This window comes from Aquarana catesbeiana, linkage group LG04 (genome assembly GCF_042186555.1).
Source record: "Aquarana catesbeiana isolate 2022-GZ linkage group LG04, ASM4218655v1, whole genome shotgun sequence".
Classification (NCBI taxonomy): Eukaryota; Metazoa; Chordata; class Amphibia; order Anura; family Ranidae; genus Aquarana; species Aquarana catesbeiana.
Window position 1 is genome coordinate 257,329,689 of NC_133327.1, and position 27,391 is coordinate 257,357,079.

The 27,391-nt window shown below is 37.8% G+C and overlaps 1 protein-coding gene across 7 annotated transcripts in view; it reads right to left on the reverse strand.

The window, feature by feature from the left end:
• TP63 (tumor protein p63) overlaps positions 1–24,931 on the reverse strand; it is a 65,013-nt gene extending 40,082 nt beyond the window's left edge. For 3 of the 7 annotated variants that reach the window (XM_073626402.1, XM_073626400.1, XM_073626406.1), the window contains exons 1-3: positions 24,718–24,930; positions 17,340–17,523; positions 14,491–14,745 (exon numbers count right to left, since the gene is read on the reverse strand). In XM_073626402.1, coding sequence (XP_073482503.1) covers positions 14,491–14,745; positions 17,340–17,414 — 330 coding nt within the window. In that variant the 5' untranslated portion in view covers positions 17,415–17,523; positions 24,718–24,930. Of the gene's footprint in view, positions 1–14,490; positions 14,746–17,339; positions 17,524–24,717 lie in introns of all 7 variants that reach the window. The other 4 variants (XM_073626405.1, XM_073626403.1, XM_073626407.1 and 1 more) reach the window with 2 other exon arrangements.
• Positions 24,932–27,391: the final 2,460 nt, after the last annotated feature.

Here is a 27,391-nt window from a genome sequence, read left to right on the forward strand (position 1 = left end):
TTTTTTTCAGTATGGCACTGTGGCCAACGGTATTGTAAATGGTTGGTTAAACCAAAAGATGCTGGAGTCGTGTAGGCTAAAGTTGCCCAGCTACCTGTATCTTTTCTTTTTAGCAATTGGTTCTTCCTGATATCATTTCTGGCATGGCTTTTTGGAGTCTCTCTCTTCCTGGTGTTTCCAGGTGTTTCCACATGTTATCATACCTCCTGCTTCAGTTTTCATAGTAGCAAAAATACAAAAGAAAACCTATTCTCAGAAACACACAGGGGTTGATTTACTAAAACGTGCAAAATGTGGTGCAGCGGTGCATGGTAGCCAATCAGCTTCTAACTTCAACTTGTTCAATTATGCTTTGACAAAAAAAAAAAAAAAAAAAACCTGGAAGCTTTTTTTTTTTTTTTTTTTTTGCAAAGCTGCACCAGATTTTGCACGGTTTTAGTAAATCAACCCCATAGACTTGTATTGGTAAGCTGTTCTAATCTGGAACAGGTAGCTAGATAAGGACATTATTTCTGAAAGCTTGTGGGTCACTAACTCAAATACAGACAGGAGGTTAGAATTTGTATCCATCTTATAACTTTTAGTGCAGGTTCTAATAGAAAGAGAGATACCCAGTCTCAACTGCAGTGGCAGGTGTGCAGATATTGGAATTCAGGCACAGAGATATCAGTCCCAAAGTACCTGAGAAACACAGACGGTGTTGGGTGTCTGAGCTCTACACCATCCTCTAATGTAAGGAATATTAATTTCTGGAAAAATTACATTTTACATAAAAACTCTTGTACCCTGAAACATCAGTTTTATCTTTTTTTTTTTCCAAGTTACGTTAACTTTTTCTAGTTAATCACCATCACTGTTCCAAAGACCTACACAGTGGAAGCCATCATTTTCATGTAAAGCACTTGGAAAAGTTGTATTTTAGTTTGATAAATGGCTTTATATTTTAGACTGTAGCTCTGTTGTAAACCAGTGGTCTGAATGCACAGTTGACCACAATGGCATAAATAATGCAATTTAAGGTTCCCTCCACAATGCCAATTTTTTAGGTTTGTTGAAAACTGTTGGCATATAACTACCACCGGTTTTATGAAAGAGGTGCTTTATTTTCAAACTGAAATGTAAAAATGCTTCATGCCTCCAGTGTTTTACAGAAGTTTAATAAACCATTGAAACCCCTGACTGCCAATTGTCGCATTAACTGCTGATCTTTGTTCAATTTGTTTGTCTTCAGGGTTTTTCCCAAAGAAGATAACTCATGTAAACTAATGGATGTGCATCTCAATTATAGAGGAACAGATAAGAAAAAAGGTACTCTGTGGAAAAATAATTCATAAGTGATCTTTAATGCCAATAAGAATGTCTGCATTTCTAAGACGACATCAAACTGTAAAAAAAAAAAATCTAAAAGACGATTACCAAGATTCTTTCTTTTAAAAGGCAGTCAATTGCTTCACTTTCAAAGCACATTCTCCCTGAATATTTATAAGAAACAAAAACAGAAAAAAGATCTAAGATCAGTAAGACAACAAAGGATAATCCACAACTTATTACTGATCATTTTCCGGATGAAATTTTGGCATTAGAATGTGCTTTGTGACTAGACGCTTCCTTCCAGGGGTAATGGTGTCTGAAAAGTCAAAACATAATGACTAACTTCTCTTCAGCTACATACATGGTACGTTGACTTAGGCAACATCAGATATTGCACAATTTGAGGGGCCGAGGATACAGTTTTACTAAGGAAATATTGTATGGCAATTATGCGTTATGCTTTAGAGGGTGTGGAAAGATTTTTCCAGCCCGCATTATATAATTTATCACAGTATAATATCAATTCTATAAGTCTATCAAAGTATTATCATTGCCAGTAAAACACATCATTACTCAGTGAGTAATTCCCCTGTTTACTTCAAACACTTTTTTCCCAACATGGGCAGGTCTGATCAGGCAGAGTTTTGGAACGAGTTGCAGCGTCCCCATTTCTACATAATGCTGTAGGCCACAGCAGAAAGGCAAGTCTCAACTGCGCTCCATACAGTAATCAAGCTCTGCGGCGCCTCTGGTCTTGCCTTCTGCATATTTCACATGTATCGTCATGTCTTCTAACTCAAAATCTGTCTCATCTGCACTACGTACACATAAACATGCTTCTCTTGCTTTTACCTCTCTAACCTCCCAAAGGCGGTTTCAGTTTTACTGATTTTAGCTTTTATATCACAAAAGTATACAAGGTTTTTCTTTCATTGATATAAATTATTAGATGGTTACAATACAAAGTCTAACAAATTTGAAACCAAAAAACAGCGTGGGGCAGTGTGCGGCAAGCAATTCAACAAGCGGCTGGAAATCATATTTCATTAATTAGAGGCAGTAAACTAAAATCTTATTGGGTGCTTCGGTTAGAGCACTTTGCACATCGTCATTGCACTTTAAAGGATACGTTCACTTTTTGGAAAAAATAAATAAATGCACATTTTTTTTTTTTGCAGGTTAAAAAAATGTGCATTTATTTATTTGGAGCCTGTAAAGCATTGCACCAGTGATCAGCAGATCGCTGGTGCCATGCAGGTCTCCAGCAGATCTGTTAGTGTATCTGCTTTCACCTACATCCCGTACAGTTAAGCAGATGCAATCTGCCAGGAAGCATGAATGAACTACCACGGCGCTCCGCAGCGCCATGGTAGTTCATTGAAAACTAGAGGCCGACAGCCACAAAGACTGCCAGACCTTGTAGTTTTCTATGCACAGAGCCCTGTCAGTCAGTGATGTAGCCAGGTGGGTGGAGCCCCACTCGGCCATAGTTTTTTTTAATTGTGATAGCTAGCGGGGAGGGAGAAGAGCCCCTCTAGCTGTCACAGCGGGGATCGGGGAGGGAGAGGGCTGATCCATTTGATACATGTTACATGTTACACCCTGAATATAGGTTATATTTTGTATGTTACAAAAGGTGAACTTATCCTTTAAACTGTTTGGTTGAATAGGTTTGTAATAGAATTATCAGCAAGGAACTTTTAGGAGACAGTAACAAAGAATAAGGAGCCAGCCCCCCCCCCCAATGCCTCATACACATGATGAGAAAATTGGATGAAAAAAAAATGCATTAAGCGTAATCGTCCAATAATCTATTTGTTAGTATATAGCTTTTGAGAGTCAATCATGACAGTTCATGCGAAAATATCTGAAGGGACAAGCACAACATTTTTTCTCGTACAATAACAGAATGAACGATTTTCATGTAATTAGTATAATATTTGTACAAAAAAATGACCAAGATTGTGCATGCTCGGAAATGAAAGAACACATTACAATACAATACATTAGATCACTTCAGAAGTTGTATTCTCTTTAACAAGAATTTTTGTAACTTTAGTAACCTATTCGTTTTCAATATGAGACTAGCATGACAAAAAAAAAAGAGATGATCATTCATCCAATATTCTCAACATGTGTACAAGGCTTTAGGGAGGTTTTGCAGTTGAGACCCAGGAAATGGTTTAAAACCTGCAAACCACCATCATCCCTACTAAATACAATAACTTAATTTGGGAGGATTTGGGGTTTTGAAAAAAAAACTGTGCACTATGTGCCCTCTTTAAAAAAGTTACTCTTAAATTTATAATTTCAACAGCATGTTTGCAGTTATTTAAAGCTGAACTCCAGCTTTATGTTCAGTCTTGCACAGTTATACAGCTTCTCTCCTTACTGAAATAGCTTACTCTGATTTCACTCCATACTGTGAGCCCCTCACAGTGTGTATTAGAAACTGCAGCAAGTCAAATAGACCTCATTTCCTAGCTGGAGGATGTCCAGCATCATCTCACACTTTCCTCCCCAACCTTTAATTCAATGGATTAAGTTATTTTGATTGTGAAAGCACGGTAGCACATGTGGGTATTACCCAGAATAGCCTGCATTCAAATAAAATCTGCCTAGGAATGTCCATTCCTCCATACTGGTATCCACCAATTAGGACATTCTGACATTTGCATATTTCCTCTCAAGAGCCAGTCTGCTGTTTGCACCAGGCTCTTGAAATGATTATTCGGCAGACTGCTAGGATGTTTTCAGGAGGACACTGTACAGGACACTGCCCCAACCACCCATGATCTTCCTATACTGTATAGTGCAGCCTATTGCATTAGGGTGTGCACCCCAAAGCTCAAACACACGTGTGTGTGTGTGTGTATTTATATATATATATATATACACACACACACACTTCCATAAATAAATTAAAACAAACATTTTAAAATGTAATAAAGCATGGCCGGTGTCAGTAGGGCAGTGGACAGGTCAGTAGGGAAGAGGTTGCTGTCAATAGGTCAGTGGATGGTGTCAGTCATTAGTGTTGTGGAAGTATCAGTAGGGCAGAGGTTGATGTCAGTCAAAAGAGCAGTGGGCAGTGTCAGGAGGGCAGAGGACAGTGTCAGTAGATTTTTTTTATTTATATTTTACAATTTTTTTCAAATAATTTTTTACAATATTATTTTTAATTATTTTTTAGAATTATTTTAGGAGCCTCGTTGGGGGCTTTGGTGAAATTTCAGGGGTATAAACAGACCATTGGTGTCTCACTTTTGATACAGACAAAGGGACTGAGGATAGAGATTCTCCAGTCCCTCACTCGGCAGCTTCAGCTACAGTGGACAGTGAATGAATTGGAAGTACCCTGTGCTGAGAGGGTTCCTGTTCATTCACAGACTGAAGCATAGTAAACACAGTTGACTAAGCTTCAGTTATTATTGAACACAGTGATTGATTTGTACTGATCACTTATTGTATTTATTCACAAAAGGAAAGGGCCAGTAAATGACATATTTACCAGCCGCTTCACCTGCTCTCTATCCTGAAACAACCCCCTTTGTGCCCGCAACAGCAACTAGTGGGAGAGGATAGGAAGGAAGCTGGCAGCACTGCGAGGGGGAAGGTAACACAAGGAGCGTTCAGGCAGCAGGGGGATCAGTGCCATACATGTTCCAGGCACACCCCGTGTGAATGGCTATGGATGTAAGGTACAGTATGTCATGAAAACAGTTTTGATTTATTAAAAAATTTCATAAGCATTTTGATTTAAAATATAGGGAGATTAGACTTCAGCCTTCACTTTACGATTCCTATAGAAAAATGGAACTGATTCCTCTTCCTCATAGAGCTGGCTATAAATGGTTAATCTGGCAACAGAACAAGATCAAACAAAAGTTATATAAAGTGACCCTATAATCAACTGTTAACATAAAATTACATGTAAAATAATATTTCAAGCTCAATCAGGGGTTTTATGCTGAGTATATTTATTAACTTAACATTAGCTGCAAAAATACATTTACCTGCTGGGAAAGCATCATTTTTTATTGATTCCATTTAATTTACGTTTACACTGATCTTTAATACCCCTCCCTTGTTATGGTTCTTTTACGTTTGTCTAGACAGCATTAGTAATAATATGGGGCCAAATTAAGTAGGTGGGCCTACCTGTGCTTGCTTATGGCAAAGAAAACTGGCTTAACAATACAACGTACCAAGCCCAAATGTATTGCATGACTTCTCAAAAAACTAGCAAAAAAAATATTCTTGTTTCAATAAAGGACTTTTTTAAAATCCCATTAATGTTTACTTTACAAGGATGAAAAATCAACAATCTACAAAAGCTGTGCTGAAAACCCACAGCCTCTTGTTCCTAAAATGACATTTTAAATCTTATTTAACTGATATTTGTACAAGAAACACAAAAGATAATTGCTCACATTAAAACTCTGACAAACAGAAAATGCTGTTTCAGACCAGTACATTGATTTTCAATACTGCACCCACACTTTAACATTTAACCTAACCCTTAACCTGACCCTAACCTCTTAGCCTAACCTGACCTCCTGGTTATATATCCTTAAAATCCAGTTCTACTTACCTAAAATAAACTCTGACCTGCCCCATCCTCTCTCCTGTACCTGAGGGCCATACCAAACAAGCTTAACGCTTGCCTGACATGGCCCCTAAGTACAGGAGGATGAGCCCTGCACTACCAGCCAATTAAAAATTAACTCGCTGCTGCAATGCAGTATACCTCAATGTGTCAAATCAACGTAATGTGCAACCTTACTGAACAATAATGAGGTGCAGAATGTAGGGTAGGCAGGTCTTCCGTGCATGAAACAAAATCTATACTTGCATAACTGAGGGCCCAGGATTTCAGGGGTTAGAGGTATTAGGGACCTATGTTTCATCCTGGTAGCAGTTTACTACTTTGAACGTCAACAGACTTGACCATAACAACCCAAAAAAGCAATTACTTATCAAGGTAAAATCTATTTTGTTGGAATGGATTCATTTCCCCAAGTGCCCGAGAAGATATATGAAGGTAGATGCAGTGCCTGCTTTACAGGTCTAGTAACATTTCACATAAGCTTATTCTGGTCAAAGACTGACTTTAGGAAAGCATTTTTGTATACCCCAGGCCACTTAAATAAATTATATTATTTTACAAAAGATAAATTAAAGGACAATTCAGTATCATGCTCAGGAGAACCCCTTTTTTTTCAGGGCTTAGAAAAAGGACTCTGAAATTGATCACCTTTTTTTCTTTGCTGTATGAATGTACTGAACTTCCTTACACCACCTCAACCTATAGACAATTTTTTTTAAACTTCATCGCCTCCTTCATTTCCAAAGAAAAACAGCACAATTCATATTGCCAAAAACATTGAGTAATGGACTGCACATTCATTTTCCAGACATAAATCAATATGCACTGTATGATTTCTATTCTCCAGAAGTATAGGTATTCTTTCTGTTCTGTACGTGTTATGACAAGCATCAGGACACAAACAAGTCTTGGCCCCATCTCATACAGAACGAGCTGGCTGCAGATGTTCTTCTGCAAGCTCCATCTTGTCTGTAGCAAGAACAGTCATCTGAAACACATCATTTCTTTGCCTGCAGCTAAACCGAGGAGTGGTTTTATTAATAGTGGCATAAAATACTTTCCTACAGGAACTTAGAACTATATGGGCTGTCTACATGCCTAGTTGTTACAAAATGATATGATATAAACAATGAACCCTACACAGGGTTATTTACTATAGCAGTGCAAAGGGCAATAACTGTATATAAAATGCAGTAACCCATAGCAATTTCATCTTTGGCCACCTTAAGCTGGCCATACACGGATCTAAATTTGGACAGTTCAGCAGGCACGGCCGAATTTCCATTCATGTGTGGCCACTGCTGTTGAACAGAAGTAGATCTACCTATCGAATGCTTTTTAACAGCTCTGTTATGTAAAGGCCGTTTCATCAGCGCTGTATCACTGATCTGTGTATTCTGACAGTGGGGGAGTCTCCCCGTTGTCACAATACAATAGCGCAGTGGGAAGGATTTCCCCATCTATCTCAAATGTGTGGATGGATAATTGGTTCAGATTGTTTCATTCAACCTGCTGGCTGAACAAAAAAATGAACCATGTATGGCCAGCTTTATAGTAAATAGGAAGTTAAACATAATAGCTGATCAATAGTTATGTTGAATTAATTTTTTTGCTAATAGAAAAAAATTCTGTACTTTAGTGTTTTATTTATAATCAAGACAGCTATAAAATGTAAACGTCGGGGAGGTATGGATGGGAGTTGTTGCACTTGCATCCCAAATTTATATAAACTTTTGGTGCAGAATAATGTTTTTGCTAGTCTCTTCTGACTTTTGCGATAAAATAAACGTATCTTAGACTGCCCATCTTTGCTGCAATGTACTTTCCCTTTCATAACATTTAAAGGGTCAACATACCCAAACAGAGGTTTTAGTTTTTTGTAGATGCTAAGGAATTAAACTAATACATAGTTTCTTAGGTTTTTAGGCTAGGAACCTAACTTTCCCTTTTGTATTTTTAATATATGTTATCTTCTAGAGAATGCAACAGTAAGAGAGTGAATTCACTAGATTTTGCAGGAGTAGTAGGAATCCAAGGTAAATATCAGAGACAGGAATTATGTTGGGAGGCTCTTGTACTTGAGCCTCCAAGATGTATAAGGATACAATAAGTGGCCACCACACACCACTACTATTCACCTTTAACTAAAATTCACTTTTTGATTTAAGAGGTTTGATTTTAAAGTTTTTTTTTAGTATTAAATGTTGATGGCACATAGCTTTAAAATAAAAAAGGACAATGCCACTATTAGGTGATACTGGACCTTATGGTTGGTGTCACCTGGATGGTTACATATATTAACGCAGAAGTAAGAACAAAACAAATGGCTGTACAATATGAATTGCTAGCGATGGTATCTTCAAGGTAGATGGAAAATCTTTAAATTATTACTTGGCAACAGACAAGAAACCAGGTGCTCCTGTTTTATAGCAAGTTAAAAGCCAGGAGCTAATGTTCTGACCACCTGTCTGATCACCAAAAAGTTTGCAGAGTTAACATGAAAGCAGACAAAAAGTCACATCCTTTTCCCTTGTAAAAAAAAAAAAAAGACAAAATTAAAAGCAGGATACGTACAAGGTAAATGCTTCTTCCAGACAAGCACTAGCTGTATTTATTAACCAAAAGAAAGAGACCAACAAAATCCTGACTTCTGTCATGTTTGGTAATCCAATAAGCTGGCACTTTTAGTAACGTTGGGAAACATTTTTATGTGTTATGTCTGCAGTCTACATTTGGCTTGTAAACTCAAATCTCAGCCTAATATTGCCACAGGCCTTGGAATGTATTTATTGTTCATCTTCACACAGTGATTTCATTTTTTAATGTGCTGAAAGCAGTTTTAATCCAGGCTTCCAGTTGCATTTTCTATAATGATATGGGGTGGGGTCTGTTTTCATGCATGACAATTACGGTATATATGATGAACATCACAGTGTACTCTGAAGCCTAGGGTGTATTTTCCGAAGATATAACCTTGTGTGCTCTTGCATCTCTAAGCAACACTTTTTGTATATGACACATATGCATATGATAATTTTATAGACATATTTTGGTTTATAATCACCTTTCTTATTCAGATAAAATATACCCCATATTTTCTTTCACTGCAAGGAACATTAGCATATAAATTCCATTAAAGGTATAAAGGAAAACCTACTGTTTCTTAATATTTTGAAAGTTATGTTAGAACTTAAACTGCAGTCAGATTTTTTTCTTTTTAACTTGGAAAATCCACAGACCAATTTCTGCCTTTCCACATCACTTATTTACTTATTTGGGAAGAGGATAGTGTGATGTTGGGAAAGTTAAATCAATGGTGTAGAGCTTGTTAGTGAGTTCATGCCAATCATCTAGTGCATTTTCAGAACTTGATGGCCCACTTTTATTTAAAAATAAAGGAAACTTTTCTTACAACAGGTTTTCCCATGCAGGGGTGTCAGCTTCACACAGCATTCCAGGCAGAAAAAGGTCAAAATAATACTAAGCCTCCTGGCTCCTTCTTTTTGTAGCCCTTGCGGCTCAGGCCTTGTGCTGTGATCCTCCAAGCAGACTAACAGCACACCTGTGCTCACATACTCCAACTTCAGCTTTCTCAGCTCTATTTAGTTGCAGCTCCCTGCTGCATGGGCCCACTCCCTGGCCTCTCTCTCTGTTTTCTCAGTCCCCTAGACCAGTGGTCATCAACCCTGTCCTCAGGGCCCACTAACAGGCCAGGTTTTATGTATTACCTTAGGGAGATGCAGACTAGAATACTACAATCACTGAGCAGCAAATTATATCACCTGTGATGTATTTCAGTTATCTTGAAAACCTGGCCTGTTAGTGGGCCCTGAGGACAGGGTTGATGACCACTGCCCTAGACTCACTCAGTCATTTCAACTATCTCGGTCCTCTAGACACAGAACCTCCTGACTATAACATGGGTATGGTAGAGCACACTTATCTCCTAATAGGAACCCTGACCTGCTGTCAGCCTTTGATTGTAAAGGCTGTGCACACCTGTACACAGATCCTGCTGCTCTCCACCAAGACCTGGACACTGGGTTGGAGGCTTCTTCCCTCCCAAAGCTCTTTGAAACCTCCAAAGAACCCAACCAGGAATTAGAAAACCCAGGGAAAACTGAAAAAACAGTTTTCTGTACTCAAAATTAATATTCCGCACTCTGCATTCTTGTTTTTTTGTTATTTAATATGTTTTTTATTAAGGAGCAAAATTCACAATACAAATAAATGTAAACAACACAGTAAGTAGGTCTCTTGACATTCTATCAATCAGTGATCTGCTTAATATAGACAAATACCTTAGGTTATCTCAATATCAGTCGTTCTGTGACTTTTAAATATGTCCCAGAATCGCAGGATTCCATCATTTAGCCATATAAAGTAACTTGTCCGAGAAGAACGCATTAAGAGGAAGTTATCATAAGTATATTCAAGGTAACCCTTATTAGCGTAAATAACTTACAGAGAGTAAAATGAGACCAGAAAAGTAAGAAATCTAGAAAAAGAAAAGATGAGGGAGGAGATGGTATAAGAGGGGGGTGGGTGGAAAGAGTGGGGGGGGGGGAATCGTCCGCCTCAGTCAAATCCCTCTATGTAACAAATAGCAAACAATATATTACGATGGTTGAGACATGATTTCCGCATAAGCAGATGTGTATTTGACAGATCCGCCTTATCTCTTAGGGAATATGTAAGATCCTCCAATAAAATTTATGTGATCAACCTCCAGAAGCCATTGTCGTAATGTGGGTATGGTTGACTGTTTCCAATGGTTTGGAATAAGGGCCACTCTGCATTCTTGTAAACCCTGTGTCACTTGTGCCTACTTTTACACAGTGGCAGGGCCTTGCTCGGTCACAATATTCATATACACTTTCACATACTTTTCCTACAATTCATTATTTCACAATTTACAGGTGATGAAGAATTCAAATGTAGTTGTATTGCCATGATAAAATAATTTTATCTCAAAATACAACTTCAGTCAAAACCTAATATGTTAGTTGTGCATGAAGTAAGGAGTAGTTGGAAACTGTCAGTGTCAAGATTTTATTGCTGTTTCTGTAACCATTTGAAATATTTTCTGTCTTTTCCTGTCTGGTCCTATTTTCTGTCTTTTCCTGTCTGGTCCTTGGCACAAAGAGAGCAACATTTTTTCATAGCACTCATTGACTGTAATAAAACATTTTAAAGTGGATTGGGGTAGGGTGAGAACCTCTAATAGTTTTTTTGTAGGTTTGATTTCTGTGTTCCTGTTGGGAAGTTCTCCTCACTTCCTGTATGATCACCAGCACAAAAAGTTAGAAGGAAACTCCACAGCGGGGACACATATAGCAATAAAACCTAATGTTATAACCATTTCCCACTGGCTAAAACCAAAAAAAGTTTCGCTTCAAATGGTAACCAACCTCGCCTTATCAATTACACATTGTTCAATAAAAAAAATCTCAATGCATTTGGCATCCTGCACTAAAATAGCCAAGACCATGTCAACATATGTCACATAGAACAGACAAAAAATAAGCATTTGTTGCATCTTGAGGATTTTTTCATTCTTAGAAGTATTTAAAAAGGAACTTCAGTGGCTTCTTTAGTGGCTCTGTCATGGAAGAGCCCTTTGGCATATCTGTGCACACGCAGTAGATTTTCTGCACATGCACAGAAGCAGAGATGGTTTGGGACTTCCATAATAGCCATCTTTGCGCATGCTTGGGGAAATTTGCAAATGTACAGATATGGGAACTCCACGTATGCAGATGGGCTCACTTAGGACTGAAAGCCCTGTGGCACATCTGCACACATGCACAATCTGGAAGGGGGGAGGGGGGGTAGAAACATCATTCTTGCCTGCGTGAGAAATGTAGAAAGTGACACTAGACAGCACAAAATAAAAAAATTAAATATTATATTCCAATTGTGAGAGAGGGAGGGGGGAAAATCCAGGAGAATATGAAACTGTGTTTAGGATGAAGGTCTGCTTAATGTATGAAAACAAAACACACTTCATTATGTCTTTTCATAATATAGGAGGAGGTCAGAAATGTCATAACTGTCGAAGAACAGAGTGATTTACAGTGTAAATAAAATACAACAATTTCCCTGAAATTATAATGTAGTATAATCACGAAAATATATTGTGAACGTGAATAACTGGTTTATTCCAGCACAACCAACTTTCTGTGCCAAGTGACACCACCTTTCTACAATTAACAGGCAATGTCATCTGAATATCTTGTATTTGAAAGTTTCATGGCATTCAAGTTTATGTAAAGAGATTGTTATTGCTATATGTAAACATGTTCTAACTCTTCCAGCACAAAAATGATATAACATCACTAACAAAAAAATAACATTTTGCCTAGGAACGTATTTCAAATTGAAGATAGCTAGATGTGTCTGTACTTAGCCTACTTCATGGACTTATAATGTGTTTAGGGACCTAGATGCCTAAAGGTGGTTGAATTGTGTCTGTCTATGTCCATTGGAAGACAGTTGCCAAACCTGGCTGATTATGTCCCACTGCTCTCCAAGTTAAGCAACAGCACTAGTGTCTACCCAGAGTTTACACTTCTCAATTGCACAGGCCTAAAAATTATGTTTAACCAAGCCAAGTGTTCATGTTTTTGTGTGTGATAGCAGACAGTGGTGCCTGAGGGAGGTTAGATCATGCTCATCATCAACTTTAGAAACATTTTTATCAGCCAGACAGGGTAGGCATAGTTCTGGGCACCAGTCCTCAAGAAGGATGCACTGGAACTGGAATGAGTTCAGAGAAGGGCAACAAAGCTAATAAAGGGACTAGAGGATCTCAGATATGGGGAAAGACTACAAGCATTGAACGTATTCTCGCTGGAGAAGAGACGCTTGAGAGCGGATATGATAGCGATATACAAATACCTTACTGGTGAAGCATAGGGAAAAAACTTTTCAGTGAAAGGGAGTTTAAAAAGACATTTATTGAAATTGTAATAGAAGCGATTTAACCTTAAACTGCGTACAGGGTTCTTTACTTTCAGAGCAGTAAGGAAGTGGAATTCTCTTCCACAAGTAGTGGTATCAGCAGGGAGCATCTATAGTTTAAAGAAAAACTATTAGATGGGCATCTTAACTATCACAACATACAGGGATATTCGATTTACTATTGACATAAACACAGGCACAAACATAACACAGGTTAAACTAGATGGACTGGTGTCTTTTTTCAACCTTACTGACTATGTATATGCATCTCAGAAGTAAATGTACAAACAGACACTAGTTGGTTGTTGCATTGGTTGGTACTTATCTGTGGACCCTGCAGACACTGATGGGCTAAGGAATTATGCCGGATGTCCAAGAGAAGCCAATGATTGTAAATGTCTGCATGTGCCCCCCTCCTTTCCACACTATTGTATAAACATCAATGCTCAGATCTCTAAGTGTTTGAAGTTAGCATGAAGTTGAACCAAGACAACTTCAGATGACTGGATTAGCACAGGTTTGACTGGCATCTTGAGTCTTTGACCATTTTATAACCTTGTCAACCATAATGCTTGGATTTCACATTCTTCAATTTTTCTTACATGTTTTTGCCTCAAATGCCGTGTAAGATGTTTCAGTTTTGTAAACATGGTATATACTTTATAGCCTGATGGCTAAAATGTATGTGTCACCTTAAACAGGTTCTACTAGAACCTTAAACAGGTTCTACTAAAGGCATGTGATGTAGAGCATGTTTGGAAATAAATAATAATTTAGAGCTGTTTTGCCTATCAGTAGTGGGCGGATTACTTTAGCTGGTGAGTGCACAACAATTCCAGGTGTAACACATTCACATCTCAACATTCATGTCTCATCTTTGTCTACCAAATATCTGGGAGGGTATCAAGTGATTGTCAAACATGGGAATCTGAGTATTGTCACTGTCTCACCATACACAAGGAAATAAATCATACGCTGCTAATTATATGTTCTTCATAATGCCACTAACTACACAGTAGTAATGACTCAGTGAACTTGTCAGACATTCTTAACTTTCTATTCCAGTGAAAGCCTTTTCAGGAAAATCTATTTTATCCTTAATTCATGGCCTAAACCTTTGCTTAGTTAGTAGTTTTGTGGAAGAAAAAGCTTCCTCTACCACCATCTTCTATTTAAGGCTGTAGTCAGCTGAACCAAATATGAATAGTTGAACATACCTTTGGTTTTTTAAAGTGAGGCAAACAAGGAAGAGGCACAAATTAGGAGATTAACAAAAATAGATGCACAAACTAAACGCACTGAATGCCACTTTCGGATACAATAGTGATATATTTTGGGGTAAAGAAAAAGACTGGAGGTGAATCTTTCAGACCCTTAAAGAGTTTTACCCTCACTTCCTGTCTGGATGACAAAAGTTTCACCAGACAGGAAGTGAGGGGAAATCTCCAAAAACAACAGACAGAAAAAAACATGTTTGCTCATTTCCAGTGTGGTAGAACCATTGTCCCTAGGACTTAAACTGAGAAAAAATCCCCAGAAAAAAAAAACTGATTTGGGTCCTAACAGTTCTTTACTCTGTCCAAAACTAAAATAAGTTGTTGGCTTACCGTCCAAGTGGCAGATTTTGCTGTGCTAGACTGCTGAAATGAAACGTCAAAGCTGTGAGGTCCTGGGTAATCTGTATTTGATGGGATGGCAGGAGAAGGAGACATGGCATCAAATGTGGAACTTGGCTGAGCATATGGAGATGGTGCTGTCACACTGTTTTGAGCATGCTCATTGGTGTATGGGCTTGTAGAAGATGAGCCATTCTGTATCTGTTGTTCCATGCTATTCAGCAACCCCAAATTTGTATATTGAGGCTAGAAAAAGAACACAGAAAAGCTAGATGAAATGACAGAAACCATGATGTACATGACACTAGGATTAACACAGTACTGTATATTGCTGAAAAACTGCTTGTGAGCATGAAAAACCATCTGCAGAATATTCACTAGACACAATGAGAGGAATTTGTACAATATGGCATCATCATTGAGATTTGCTTAGGCCAGCAAGATATCACAATACAGTCCTGGCCTGAGGTGCACAGGTCATAGAACTTTAACAGAAGCAGAGATTTATGAATATTTACTCTAATCACTCTTTATCCTCACTCAGTGCAACATTTTATTCCTGTGCACATGCAATGAGAGCAAAGAATATCATTTTTATGGGGAAAATCTTTAAGAGCAACAAGGCAAGGTTAACCTGTGTGACGCAAGAGTTCTCTCAGATGGTCTGTGTTACCCAAAAGTAACCAATCAGACTCATGTATTGTAAAATGAGACTTGTAAAATAAAATAATTGATTATGATTGGATGCTATGAATCAATGCAGTATGTATGAAATGTTCTTTCACTAATTTTTTTAAATAAATTAAACCAAATTAGCTTTTTCACCACATGATCTCTTTATTTTTAGGTCTAAAAGTATACCATCAATAGTTCTAGCTTACATAAAAATAAATCATATCGCAAATAGCCCTTTACATTACAGTGAGAATTCTTTACTTTCACAATGTTTTTTTTAAAAAAAAGAAAGTGACCTAACAACCCATGGGTGTTAATCTGCCATTTCAAGATTATATGCATTAAATTTAACAATTATGAGAACCAGTCTGACTGCTTAAATATTAAAAACAAACAGGGAAGCTCTAGTTAATAAAATACTTTCAAAAGAAACAACTGAAAGGCAGTTTTGGAGATCAGAGATGTAAAAGTGCACATTAGGACACTCCCTAACGCATGACAGATGGCAAAAAGAGAGATTATCTGTGAATTTTGTTTAGTTCCTTAACCACAGGTGAATATGTTTAAGGTGCCCAATTGGGAAAATGTTCACATTTAATTCATCAGTATCACAGCCTAAACCTTAGTGTAACATAGAAACGTTTCATTAAGGTGGCTCAAACTGTGAGTGAGAAATTGGCATTCATTTTAATGGGCTATGCATACATGTTAAGGGGGTGGGGGCAAGTAGATCTCCTTTGTTTGCTGTTGTGTAGAAGGTGGGTTTTGGTGGGTTCTCCTTCAGTCACTCAAATCTCTCCCTGTCTTACTGATGGCACAAGGCACATGGAAAGATGCTAAAGGTAAAATATAGAAGAAAATATGTCCAAATGGAAAAGTAGTTACAGGGTAAAGCAGGCACATATTCCCTTCAGTAACAGAAAATATGTCCAAATGGAAAAGTAGTTACTGGGTAAAGCAGGCACATATTCCCTTCAGTAACAGAACAGTGAAGCATCTTTTATAAGGATTTGTGATACTTGTATGTCATCACATATTGCAGAATTTGAGTATTTAAGATAGCAGTACTTCACATAAAGGTTTGAGGTTGGCAGGAGGTCTGGTTAGTGAAGTTTGGTCAAAAGACCAAGTAATGTGTCAATATCCTTATCAGATAAATTACATAGAGATACAGGTGAAAAGACTTGCTATTTTTTCAGTTTGTTCCAGAAGTAAGAAGAGTAGGACTTTCTAAAAGACAGGTTTGAGCAAAAACCTATTTGGAAATGTAAGAATTGGCTTCTCAAAAGACTGGATCTAGCCATGGAATGATGTGTTTGTACTTTGTTGGTGTTTGCAATAAAAGATGGTCAAAGCCTTCACCTGTGTCTATGTTAGTGCCCTCCTGCCAGTGTGTCTTCATAACATACATGTGTTAGGCTAGTCCAGATTTAGACAAGTATAGTAACTAATAAATAGTCGGTTTTTGAACCATAAGAGAGAAAAATGGATAGCAACCAGAGCAATATTATGTCTAAAACACCATTAGTTAAAGTCTTTTGGATGAATCATCAGGAAGTTTAGGCATAGAACAAGACAGTTTAAAAGTGGGTGAGTCAAGTAGTCTGTCATTTTATAGACTCACAAAAGCACAGTTGACCCACCTTTTAAGCTCAAAGCCTAAAAATTGAATTTCAAAGGAAGTGCTGTATCCTTTTCTCTTCCTTGTATGGCATTTTGAAGGAAAGACGTGATTCAGAAGAACTGGTATTGCTTAACAGGAATTACCTCAATTTTCAGAAAACATGATTCAGGCATTTTAAGTAATTTTGTTTTGGTTCTAATACAATTTGTCAATATATTACCCTGGTTCAGGGTGTGTTTTTTTTTCTTTAGAGAATAAAGTGACATCTGAAATGTGTTTGCCCTGATATGAGTATTTTTAAACTGGGACAAACCAGGACAAATCTTGATCCATCACTATTCACGTGCTAATTTCTACTCATTATGATCAGTTGGGTATATATGCATTTTAACTTTTATAATTTACTAGGTCACAGAATTGCATGGAGTACACAACCAAGTAAGATGTTGTTTCAGCTAAACTAATGCTATTCTAATTGTCACCAATTCAGAGATGGACAATTCTTGTTTGCTAGGTCACCATAGCAAATAAAAAAATTCACCATTGACTGAGTCCAGGGCCACTGTTCAGTGCAGGGCAGTCCATCTGTATCAGGCCTGGGCTTCCTTTGGGTCATCAGAGGGTCCCAGGCCCAGCTGTATGACAAAAAACTACTGCAGTAAAAACGTGGGCGAGGCTACACCAGGGTCTCTTCTGCACTGGAATCCTGATGTGCATACAATGTCCTGTCAGTAGGCAATAGAAAGGTAGTCACTGGAAGTCTCCATTTGCTAGAGAAGAACATGGTGGAATAGCAGCAACTATGATGAGGAAACTGGTCTTTTTGCACACTGATAACTTGTACACATAAACAGGTGGTTATAGAGTAGCAGCAGACAGAGGGCTGTGGCAAAGCTTGGTGTGGCTATAGAAAAGCAGTTCTACCTGGCAAAGGGCTGTGGGACAGTGGTGACTAGTTGCATGCATTGATGGGTATAGAGAAGCAGAAGGTTGAAGCTTCCAGAGGACTGTGGCACAGCAGAGACTAGATGTATACATTAGTTGGCGTAAAGAAGCAGCAGGTGGAAGCTGGCAAGGGCTTACCTGTATGTGCTTAGTATAGTCACACTATGAAACATACCAGAGGGCACAGAATATTTTCTAATAGTCCTTGTTATAGGCCTAATACGGTGCTACCTATGGGCACAGGAAAGGCTGTGCCTGGCACCTCTGCTCGCAGCGCTCTTTCTCTATGATGTCTATAGAATGTGTAGCTGTGTTCACAGTGAATATAGTGAGGCCCTGTTAGCCTCTTTGTAATGTATATTGTATATATTCTGCATATGATGCAAATAGCCCATTGTGGGCATGATGTATTTAAATTATGGTATAAATGTGGGCACAGAGTATAATCCATACTGGATATGTATAGGATATGTATAGTGGATGGCATCGCCCACTGGATTATGGTTGCAGTGTCAGATCAGGCAAGATTTGTCATGTTATAGCAGTGCTGTGGAATCTTCCCAGGGATCCTTTTTTGCCTTAGGACAATTATTACTAGCAATACCACCTCCACCCAAAAGGTAAGAGTTCCAAAAAAGATGCACGTGAGGCTCGAACTCAGGGCTGTAGTGGAGCAGTGTCAGAAAGTGCATTTCTGGGTTCACACTTACAGGGGCATATCAGGTAAGCTGTACAGAACCTCATGTTTTTTAATGGTGTCCCTAACCAGGTCATTGAAAACGAATACCAGTGGGGTGGCAGCCACTGAAATGCTTGGGCTATTGTTAGGTAAAGCCAACAGTGCATGAGAACATAGCACCTAATGTGACTGTGTTGGCAACCAGTGTTTCACAGCACAGACTGAGCTAAGTCCTGTTGGCGTGTGAGAAAGTCACACTCAGCTCAGTCTGTCTCATGCAATGCCAGCTGTCAATACAGCCACATTAGCTGCTACATTCTCAGGTAGTGTTGGCTTAACATAATGATAGTCTCTGCATTTCACTGCCCATTTTTCCATTGGCAATAGCTATATCAGAATGTTGGGGAGAATCCCATGCCAAAATGCTCCCTCCCCCTTCTCAGGCCAACATCTGTCAGCTCCATAACCATGACTTGCCTCCATTGCGACAGAAGCAGCTACCACAATGCAGGCAAACCTTGGGAACATTCAGCCCTTTCTGTTTATTATTAAAATGAAGTCAGTTCAGAATTAACAGAAAAAATATTTTCCATTTAACTGTTACCTAACTTTGCATCTTTTTGCTCCTATATAGTCATATGAAAGTTACACAGTACAGGTCCCTAGGTGTTTAAAGATGGCTCCTAGTTCTGGGTAACAGTTGTTCAGGTCTATACTGATTCATACCTTCAGTACTTGTCAATTATCAGGACAAAAGTTTCCTCATTTAAACTATAAATACAGAAATACATTGACAATGACCAATTGTTTTGTGTTTCATACCTCCGGATGAAACACATGGACATATTCTTAAGTTTTCCTACATATCATCAAAGTAATGAGACAGAAAACACAAGATGTTTTTGGCCTAGACTTTAAAGTCATCAGTAGAGAGGAATCTTAGGGATTGTGTTTCGGAAGGTTAGATGAAAAGCTTAGTCTAGGATAGTGTGATGCCCACTGAGAAGGGGCCAGCATCAGACGCTCTCACATTGCTTACTTAACAAAAGAAATGTCAACAACAAGACAGGCAGGAGTACTGAGGGCAGGAAGTGTGAAACTCATAGTCTGATCCAGGTGAAAACCTGAACAAATTCAAGAGCAAAGATCTCATGACAAAATAAACAAATGTCCACATCTTGCTAACCCTAAGCCTCCTGGAAGAGCCACATTATGTCTTAACCTTATTATGCACATTCTCAATACACATACTGCAATACATATGCAGCAATGCCATGCAAAAATACACTCTGACTCCATAATGATTTAATTCAAACCTTTAATCCAAAGCAATTTTGTCTCCTGCTAACGACATTCAAAGGATAATTTAAGGAGGCAGGCTTTAACATTAAGTTCTTTCTCATTGTGGGTATATCTGCAGCATCCTTCTGTGCCTTAAGGGCTGGAATTTAAAGGGCAAAGACTAGACTCTCTCTACCACATTCCATGTCATAGAAAAGCACCTGCAGGGCATAACTGAAAGTTTAAATCTCATGAACACTAGAACAAGTCTCTTAAAGAAAAGGTTCAGCCTGAGTAACATTATGTATTACTCATAAGTCAGACATTTCTAACAAAATGCTATGCCATAGAAGTAATCAGCGGACAATTTTATGTCCCCATATTTCACTGTCTATTAAAGAATAATTATTTTAGTGAAGGGCTTTCTCTTCAGCGATATCAATATTAATCTTACAGTGTATGCAATAAATACATTGCTAAACCATTTACATTTATGGCACCCAAACACATGATTTTCCTAATCTGAATTTAGCTTATGTGTAGGGGTCCATTAGTGAGGGATTGCCAACATATATATGTGTTTGTACAATTTGCCGAGATTTTCTTGTATGCTGGATCAGTTGTTCCATTTTCTCCATACTTGTTATCTCTGTACTGGATATATGTTTACTAAACTGGCAGAAATTGGCAATGTTTTCATTGAAAAGTATAATCATCTTTGGGCAGCCTGAGTTATAGTGTCCATAGACAGGTGATATCAGAAAGTCTGACCACTCATGATCAGTCTTGAGAGTGTTAATAAAATCATACATGCTCATACTGGACAAGAGTGTGCACCAACTTTATTGTGGAAGAGCAATTGTGACTGGCTGGGAAAGTTCAATCTAACCAATGACTTCCCTTGAAATTAGCCAAATGGGGGGGGGGGGGGGGGGCATTCATCTACATTCATAGACACTGAGTGACAATCATTTATTGTTTTTGGCTAATTTGAGTAGGGTGATAAAGTAAATAATCTGATTTGAATACATATATGCAGACAGTGTCTTAAGTTTACAAATGTGACAATGTCTAGAACAATTATCACATTGCAGTGAAGCGTTATGAACAAACAGACTGCATGTGAAAAAAAAGAATGGAGATGAAAGGTTTTGAAGCATCTCCAGCTGTATCTTGGATTCACAGGCAGTTCCCATAACTGGCCAGATAATAAGAAGGAAGCACTTTCAAAGCAGTATCTCAATTCACCCATAGACACCCACCCACATGCATAACTCCCACCACGATCTGCTCTAGCACACTTTAAAGCAAGTCTGGCTACACCATCAAGACCATCATGAAGCAAGCTGTGATTGAATAAATGACAGGATGTGACAAAAAAGAATCATCTGACCACTATACTACTATCAGTAAGTCCAAAATGGAAGTGCCAATGAACCATGTGATGTCTTTTTACAACAGCATACAATTGCATGAATCACAAAAAGAAAAATAACTATTAAGCCTTTCACACCTGAAAGCAATCTTCTCAGCTGGTTAACCTACTCATTTACCCTGACATGTAGTGTGGTTAATTAGATAACTAAATGGAAAATTGGTTTAACCGAGGATTGGCTGTCACCATTAAAGCCATTGCTGCCAGGGATAAGGCATCATATCTAAACTTATACAGAACATAACAGAAACATTGCACAGTAACTCTTAACACCTAATCAGATACTTTTACTGTTTTGTCTGCTCTAGACTGATATGGGGTGTCAGTTGACTGTTACTGTGAGTTACTACTAATTTATTTACCAGGATTAAAAATTGCCAATGTGTGCACGTTGTAGATTCTTCCTCTTTCTTTCTTTCTTATAAAGCAATTTGATGCTATGATACACTGCATGTTTATGTATTATACAAATATACCCCAGCACACAGTAGGCATGAGTATATTGTAATCTTATGCTTGTTTGGTGTATTGTGCATTACATACTAACTTTTATCACATGACACAGGACTCAGCACACCTAAATGACTAATAAATTAATATATACTGGCCAATGAAAAATGATACATGCTATATTCTCCAATCTTCAACCAAGCAATAAATTCATAGAAAGTGAAGATGAACAATGCATCTGGAAGTAATGCTCTGGCCACATGTTATCAATGCATTAGCCAACTTTTAGGCCACTTTCACACTAAGAAGCTTTTCAGGCATTTTAGCGCTAAAAATAGCGCCTGTAAAGCACCTGAAAAGCGCCTCTCAAGCCACCCCAGTGTGAAAGCCCGTGTGTTTACACACTGGGGAGGTGCGCTTGCAGGACGGGAAAAAAGTCCTACAAACAGCATCTTTGGTGCGGTGCGGGAGCAGTGTATACACCGCTCTGAAAATGCCCTGCCTATTTAAATCAATGGGCAGCACTGCCGAATCGCCTGCAAAGCGCTTCAGCAGTGGTGCTTTTGACCCCTTGTTAATCCCTTCTTTGGGATTAAAAGTGCCCCGCTATTGCCCGCACAGCGCCAGTAAAGTGCCGCTAAAATGAGCTGTGCTTTACCGCTAGCACGGGGCGGTGTTCAGTGTGAAAGTGGCCTTAAAATGACTTACATAGCAAGCTGGTTCTTTTGATTAACAATCTATTTATAAGAGATTTTTCATTCTAAATTGTTATAAATTTTGGGTTTACAAAAAGTTGAAATAATTTAAAACATTTAAAAAATAAAGAACTGATACTAGACTGCAGGTAAGTTAGCAATTAGACCTGTATATGAATTGTAACTGCATGCAGCCAGCATAAGTTTGTATTTTAATTTTATGTGCTGTGAAATGGTTCCTAGGAACACAGATTTATAGTTTCAACTGTGGCTGGTTGCTTCCTTTGAACAGCCAAATAACAAGAAGAGCACCCACATAAAGGCAGCACAGAATGCATAGGGGTATGTTTGCATTACCATTTTTCTGGTGCTATGAGATTGAAGGCAGATGGGGGTGGAGGAAAAGTTGACAAGCACAAATTCCATTCCTCCCAGCCCCCTGGACACTATTACCCCTTAATCATCCAGTATTATCCTTTCCTTCTTCTCATCTTTTAAAAACTGGTGCATTAGCAAAACTCATTCACTGGGATTGCATTGTTTTATTTAATTGGTTTATAGAGAATTTGGGTCTTGGCTTGTTTTGTTTGGCTTAAAGAACTGTGAACTAAACATGTTTTTTTTTTTTTAACAAGAAACGTGAACTAAACATGTTTAGGATACTGCCATTTACTTTTCAACTCATAACATGATCATTTCCAATGGTTACTTTGGCTTAAGCTGACCATACATTATACATTGAACGTTGTTCAATTTCCTTTAGGTGTACCTTCAACTTTGTAGTGCAAGGGCCTGCCTTATTGTATACAAATTGAAAGTGTTTAGGTTTGACCTCATATTATATGGTTTTGGTAAATCTAAAGGAAAATTGCACAAGATATTGCATAAAGTATTGCCAGCCTAACGTGTTCACATTGTGCTTCACCTTATTTAACATCTCCCAAACCACAGCTTTAAATGATTTAGCCTGTTTCCACTGATAATCAAGAACAAACGGCTAGAGAAACTTCAAATTGTACACCTTCCAAAACTTGAATTACTAAATGCTTTCACAAAGACCTTATCTTCTATGAAGAACCAACTACAGTTATTTTTTAAGCCAGCTCATGTGTTGTATTTAGTACAACCACTTTTATCAGACGTGAAAAATGATGGCTACTTGGCAATTGGAAAAATAATGTTCGACAATCTGTGATAAAGCCAATATTAACTAATTTTAATACCTAATACCTGCTAACTGCGATGCACTCAAAAATTGACTGGTGAATGTAGCCGCCTGCCTTGACCATTAATGAAGAGAAGAGCCTGCCTTACCCTAAATGGAGATTTCAGTTACATGAAACACATTCCAATACTGGAGCTGAGCGTATTATTATGACTAAGGGGAAAAATGTCAAAGGTTCTCATTATGTAAAAATTATATTGTATATAGCTTATTGCTCTACTCCAAAATTTAGATACTGGGATCAGTGAATAGAAAGGTTTAACCTTTCTATATGTCAAACCAAAGTAAGCAATCTTTTGTCATTTAACACCTCATTAAAAGCTAAATCAACCCTTTACGGTGTGGCTGTTAGATCATTGTTAACAACCACATCTCTTTTTCCACCTGCTTATAGAACAAATACAGTCGCCGCCAACAAGTGACATACAAATCTTTGGACAGTTTCCAGATCAATAAAATGATGCCCGTGAAAAGGAATTCTCAATACTCTTGTAATCAAATCCGACAAACTTTCAGAAAAAGTATAAAAGGGACACATTTTTCCCATATAACAATAGCTGCAAAATATTTTAAATACACTACTTAGAGCTTTGTAGTCTAAACACTTTACTTTTTGTTTCGTGACACAATACTGCACAATCTGGGCCATTCAAATAAGAGCAGCAGCTGTCCTTTTACATTCACCGACAAGAATGTCAAGTCATTATTTTGCAATATGTAACCAGATACATTTAAGTTACTCCTTCTATGAATTATTTCACCTTTAATAAAAGGCTTCAATGAAGGGCATTTAGTAAAAATTGAGTACAGACAAAATTCATGTACAGTACAATCAAATGAAATATTGAAATATAAATAACTGTAACTACTGTAATATGAATGTATATGGTTAAATATTACTATATGCATGCCTAAATATCAGAAAAAAATTAAATAATGCATATTTAGAAGAAAATATACATTAAATGCAAAAGCACAGAAATACTATATAACTGAGTTGCAATATCTGCAACTTGTACAAAAGCCGCCTAGTTAGTTTTATATTATATACACATAATTTATATATATATATATATATATATATATATATATATATATATATATATATATATATATATATATATATATATGTGTTATATTGGAGTTGGCCGTATATGCCAGTCTTTGACATTTTTGCATGCTGCGCAAGAATAGAAATTTATACTTTACCTCATTGTACTGCGCCTGGGCATTATTTTCCAGGTACAACATCTTTGCTGTAAGATCAATCAGCGAGTGCGTCCTCCTTTCAGTCTCCAGATTTCTTTGTACACCCCCCTGAATGTCCCCCTACTATGTACAAGTTGTGTTAAGAAGGCACCAGTAATAATGAAGTTTCTCTCCCTCCCTCTGTCACATCAATTATTTAAAAGTCTGTTTATATATATACACCTGTATTCAGGTAAGGAGAGGGCGGAGCGTCTTCCCTTTACCTGCCCAATCTGTCAAAAGTTCCACCTTGGTCCCAGACTTGCAATGGGATCAGCCTCTCCCACCACATTAGGTAGTTAAAATTCTTTACAACTCTTACAAAAGAAACAGACAATAGAGACTCCAGACATCTACAGAGGGGAGAAATGGGCAACTTGACATGCAGAACTATACTGGCTCAGCAATCCCATACATTAGGGCAACCAATCAAAATAGGTTAGGAGCTGATGTTTTTCTCCCTACAATGAGTTATAACCTGTAACTAAAAAGAGTGATGTTGTATGTGTACTCATCTTGCACTGTAATTCTGTATAGAGTGTATTAAGTGCTGTGTGTTTGGGGCATGCAATAATGAGATGAATGTACAGTTCACACAAGACAAAATAAAGCCTCATACACATGATGAGAATATTGGATGAATGGTCATCTGTTTTTTTTTTTTTTGCATGCTAGTCTCATATTGAAAATTAAGAGGTTACTAAAGTTGTGAAAATTCTCATAGGACAGAGTACAACTCCGGAAGTTATTTAATGTGTTGTATTGTAATGTAGTCTTTCATTTCCAAGCATGCGCAGTATTGGTCTTCCGACCGATTTGGACGACTACTGTACTAATTAAATGAAAATTGTTCGTTCTGATATCGTACGTGTTTGTTCCTTCGGATGATTTCTCATGAACTGTCGTGAGCTGCTCTCAAAAGCTGTGTACTAATGATCAGATTATCATACGACCGCTTTAAAAGCAGTATTTTTCATTCGATTTTCTGATCATGTGTAGTAGGCATAAAACCTACAAGTGTAAGTGCAATTATTCCAGCATAAAATTCACATTTTTCAACAATTTTCAAACATAATCAGTGGATAGATTTCTTAGCATTTTATACAAAAATGCATTAAAAAACTTAATGCTAATTATTAATGTTACTGTATTTAAAACCTTCTTTCTGTGTAAGGCTGGGTTCACACTTAGATCGGATGCGGCTCACAGCAGGGGTCCGGTTTGTCCATGCTCTCCATTTCAGGGACAAATCAGGCCCAGATTTTTGCCTGAATTCAGACCTGAAACGGAACCAAAGACACACAGGACCTGTTTGCAATCTACTTCGCAGCCACCGCAGAGTTGTGTGAACCGGCTCCATTGAGAGCCTGGCACACTCTCCTGTCATGCGAATTGGATGCGGTGAAACCCGCATCTAATTCGCACTAGTGTGAACCCAGCCTAAACTTTGTATTTATATATGATATATATATATATATATATATATATATATATATATATATATATATATATATACCGGTATATATATATATGTGCAAGTATTCAGCCATATCAGCCCATTACACATTCAGGCTTTGCTGGAGCATTGCTTTAGTACTAAACAATGGCTGTGACCTACCAATGCTACTTACAATGTAAGCCTATGTGGTAAATTTTTTAAAGCTGACCATAGATGATTTCTTTTTCTTTCAGCAAGAAGGCTGAATGTAAAAAAATGAACAGATTCCTTCATCCACACAAGCGAGGTTGATGGAGGATCTCCCCTCCACTAAGACATTGTATTCTGACAGTGGTACTGATCAGTGGCTGCTGATTCACAGAAGTTGCAACATTCCCATTTGACAGAAGTCAATCTAACATTTGATTTCTGTCAAACAGGATAGGCTACATATGCATCGAAATTCGGTCAGTAACTGCTGAACTGGACAAATTTCTATCCATCTATTGCCAGCTAAAGAAGTAGCCAAGGATTTACTAAGGAAAACTTTAAGGAGTAGAGAATATTTAGCAAACGGAAACTGAGGCCGCATTCTTTCTGAATGAACATTTTGCAGGGAAACCTGATTTTTGCATTCCACGTGACTAAAGTGAACACAGCTCCAGTTTTTTCACCGAAACTGCCTATGGACTTGATTTACTGAAGCAAATGAACAAAAGCAGGGTTAAATTCTTGCAGTATTCTTAAAATGCAGACCTACATGTGCACAAAGATGTTTGCACACATATTGATTGCGATCCTTGAACCTGATCCCTGAACCTTTCTAGCTGCATGTACATTGTTGTCCAATGTTTATGGTGCGATACTAGTTTGACAATGCATGATGCACATCCAAATGATATTGCTTTTGTGCCTGATTTTCCTATAAGGTGGATGTGCATGTCTATACTATGTAAACTTAAAAAAAATAATTATGGCACAGTAGTAAAAGCAGCAGCATATATCTGGTATTTATAATTGGAATCCCAATTCCAAGCAACAGTATATCAAATCTTGTTTGCAGACTGTGTTTGAACTTCTGTGCATGAGCACAATTATATGTGCATGAGCAGAACTATACCCCTCAATTCTCTGAGACTTTAAACAAAGATTAAAGCCTAGTACACACTGCTGATTTTTTTTTTTTTGTTAAACCCA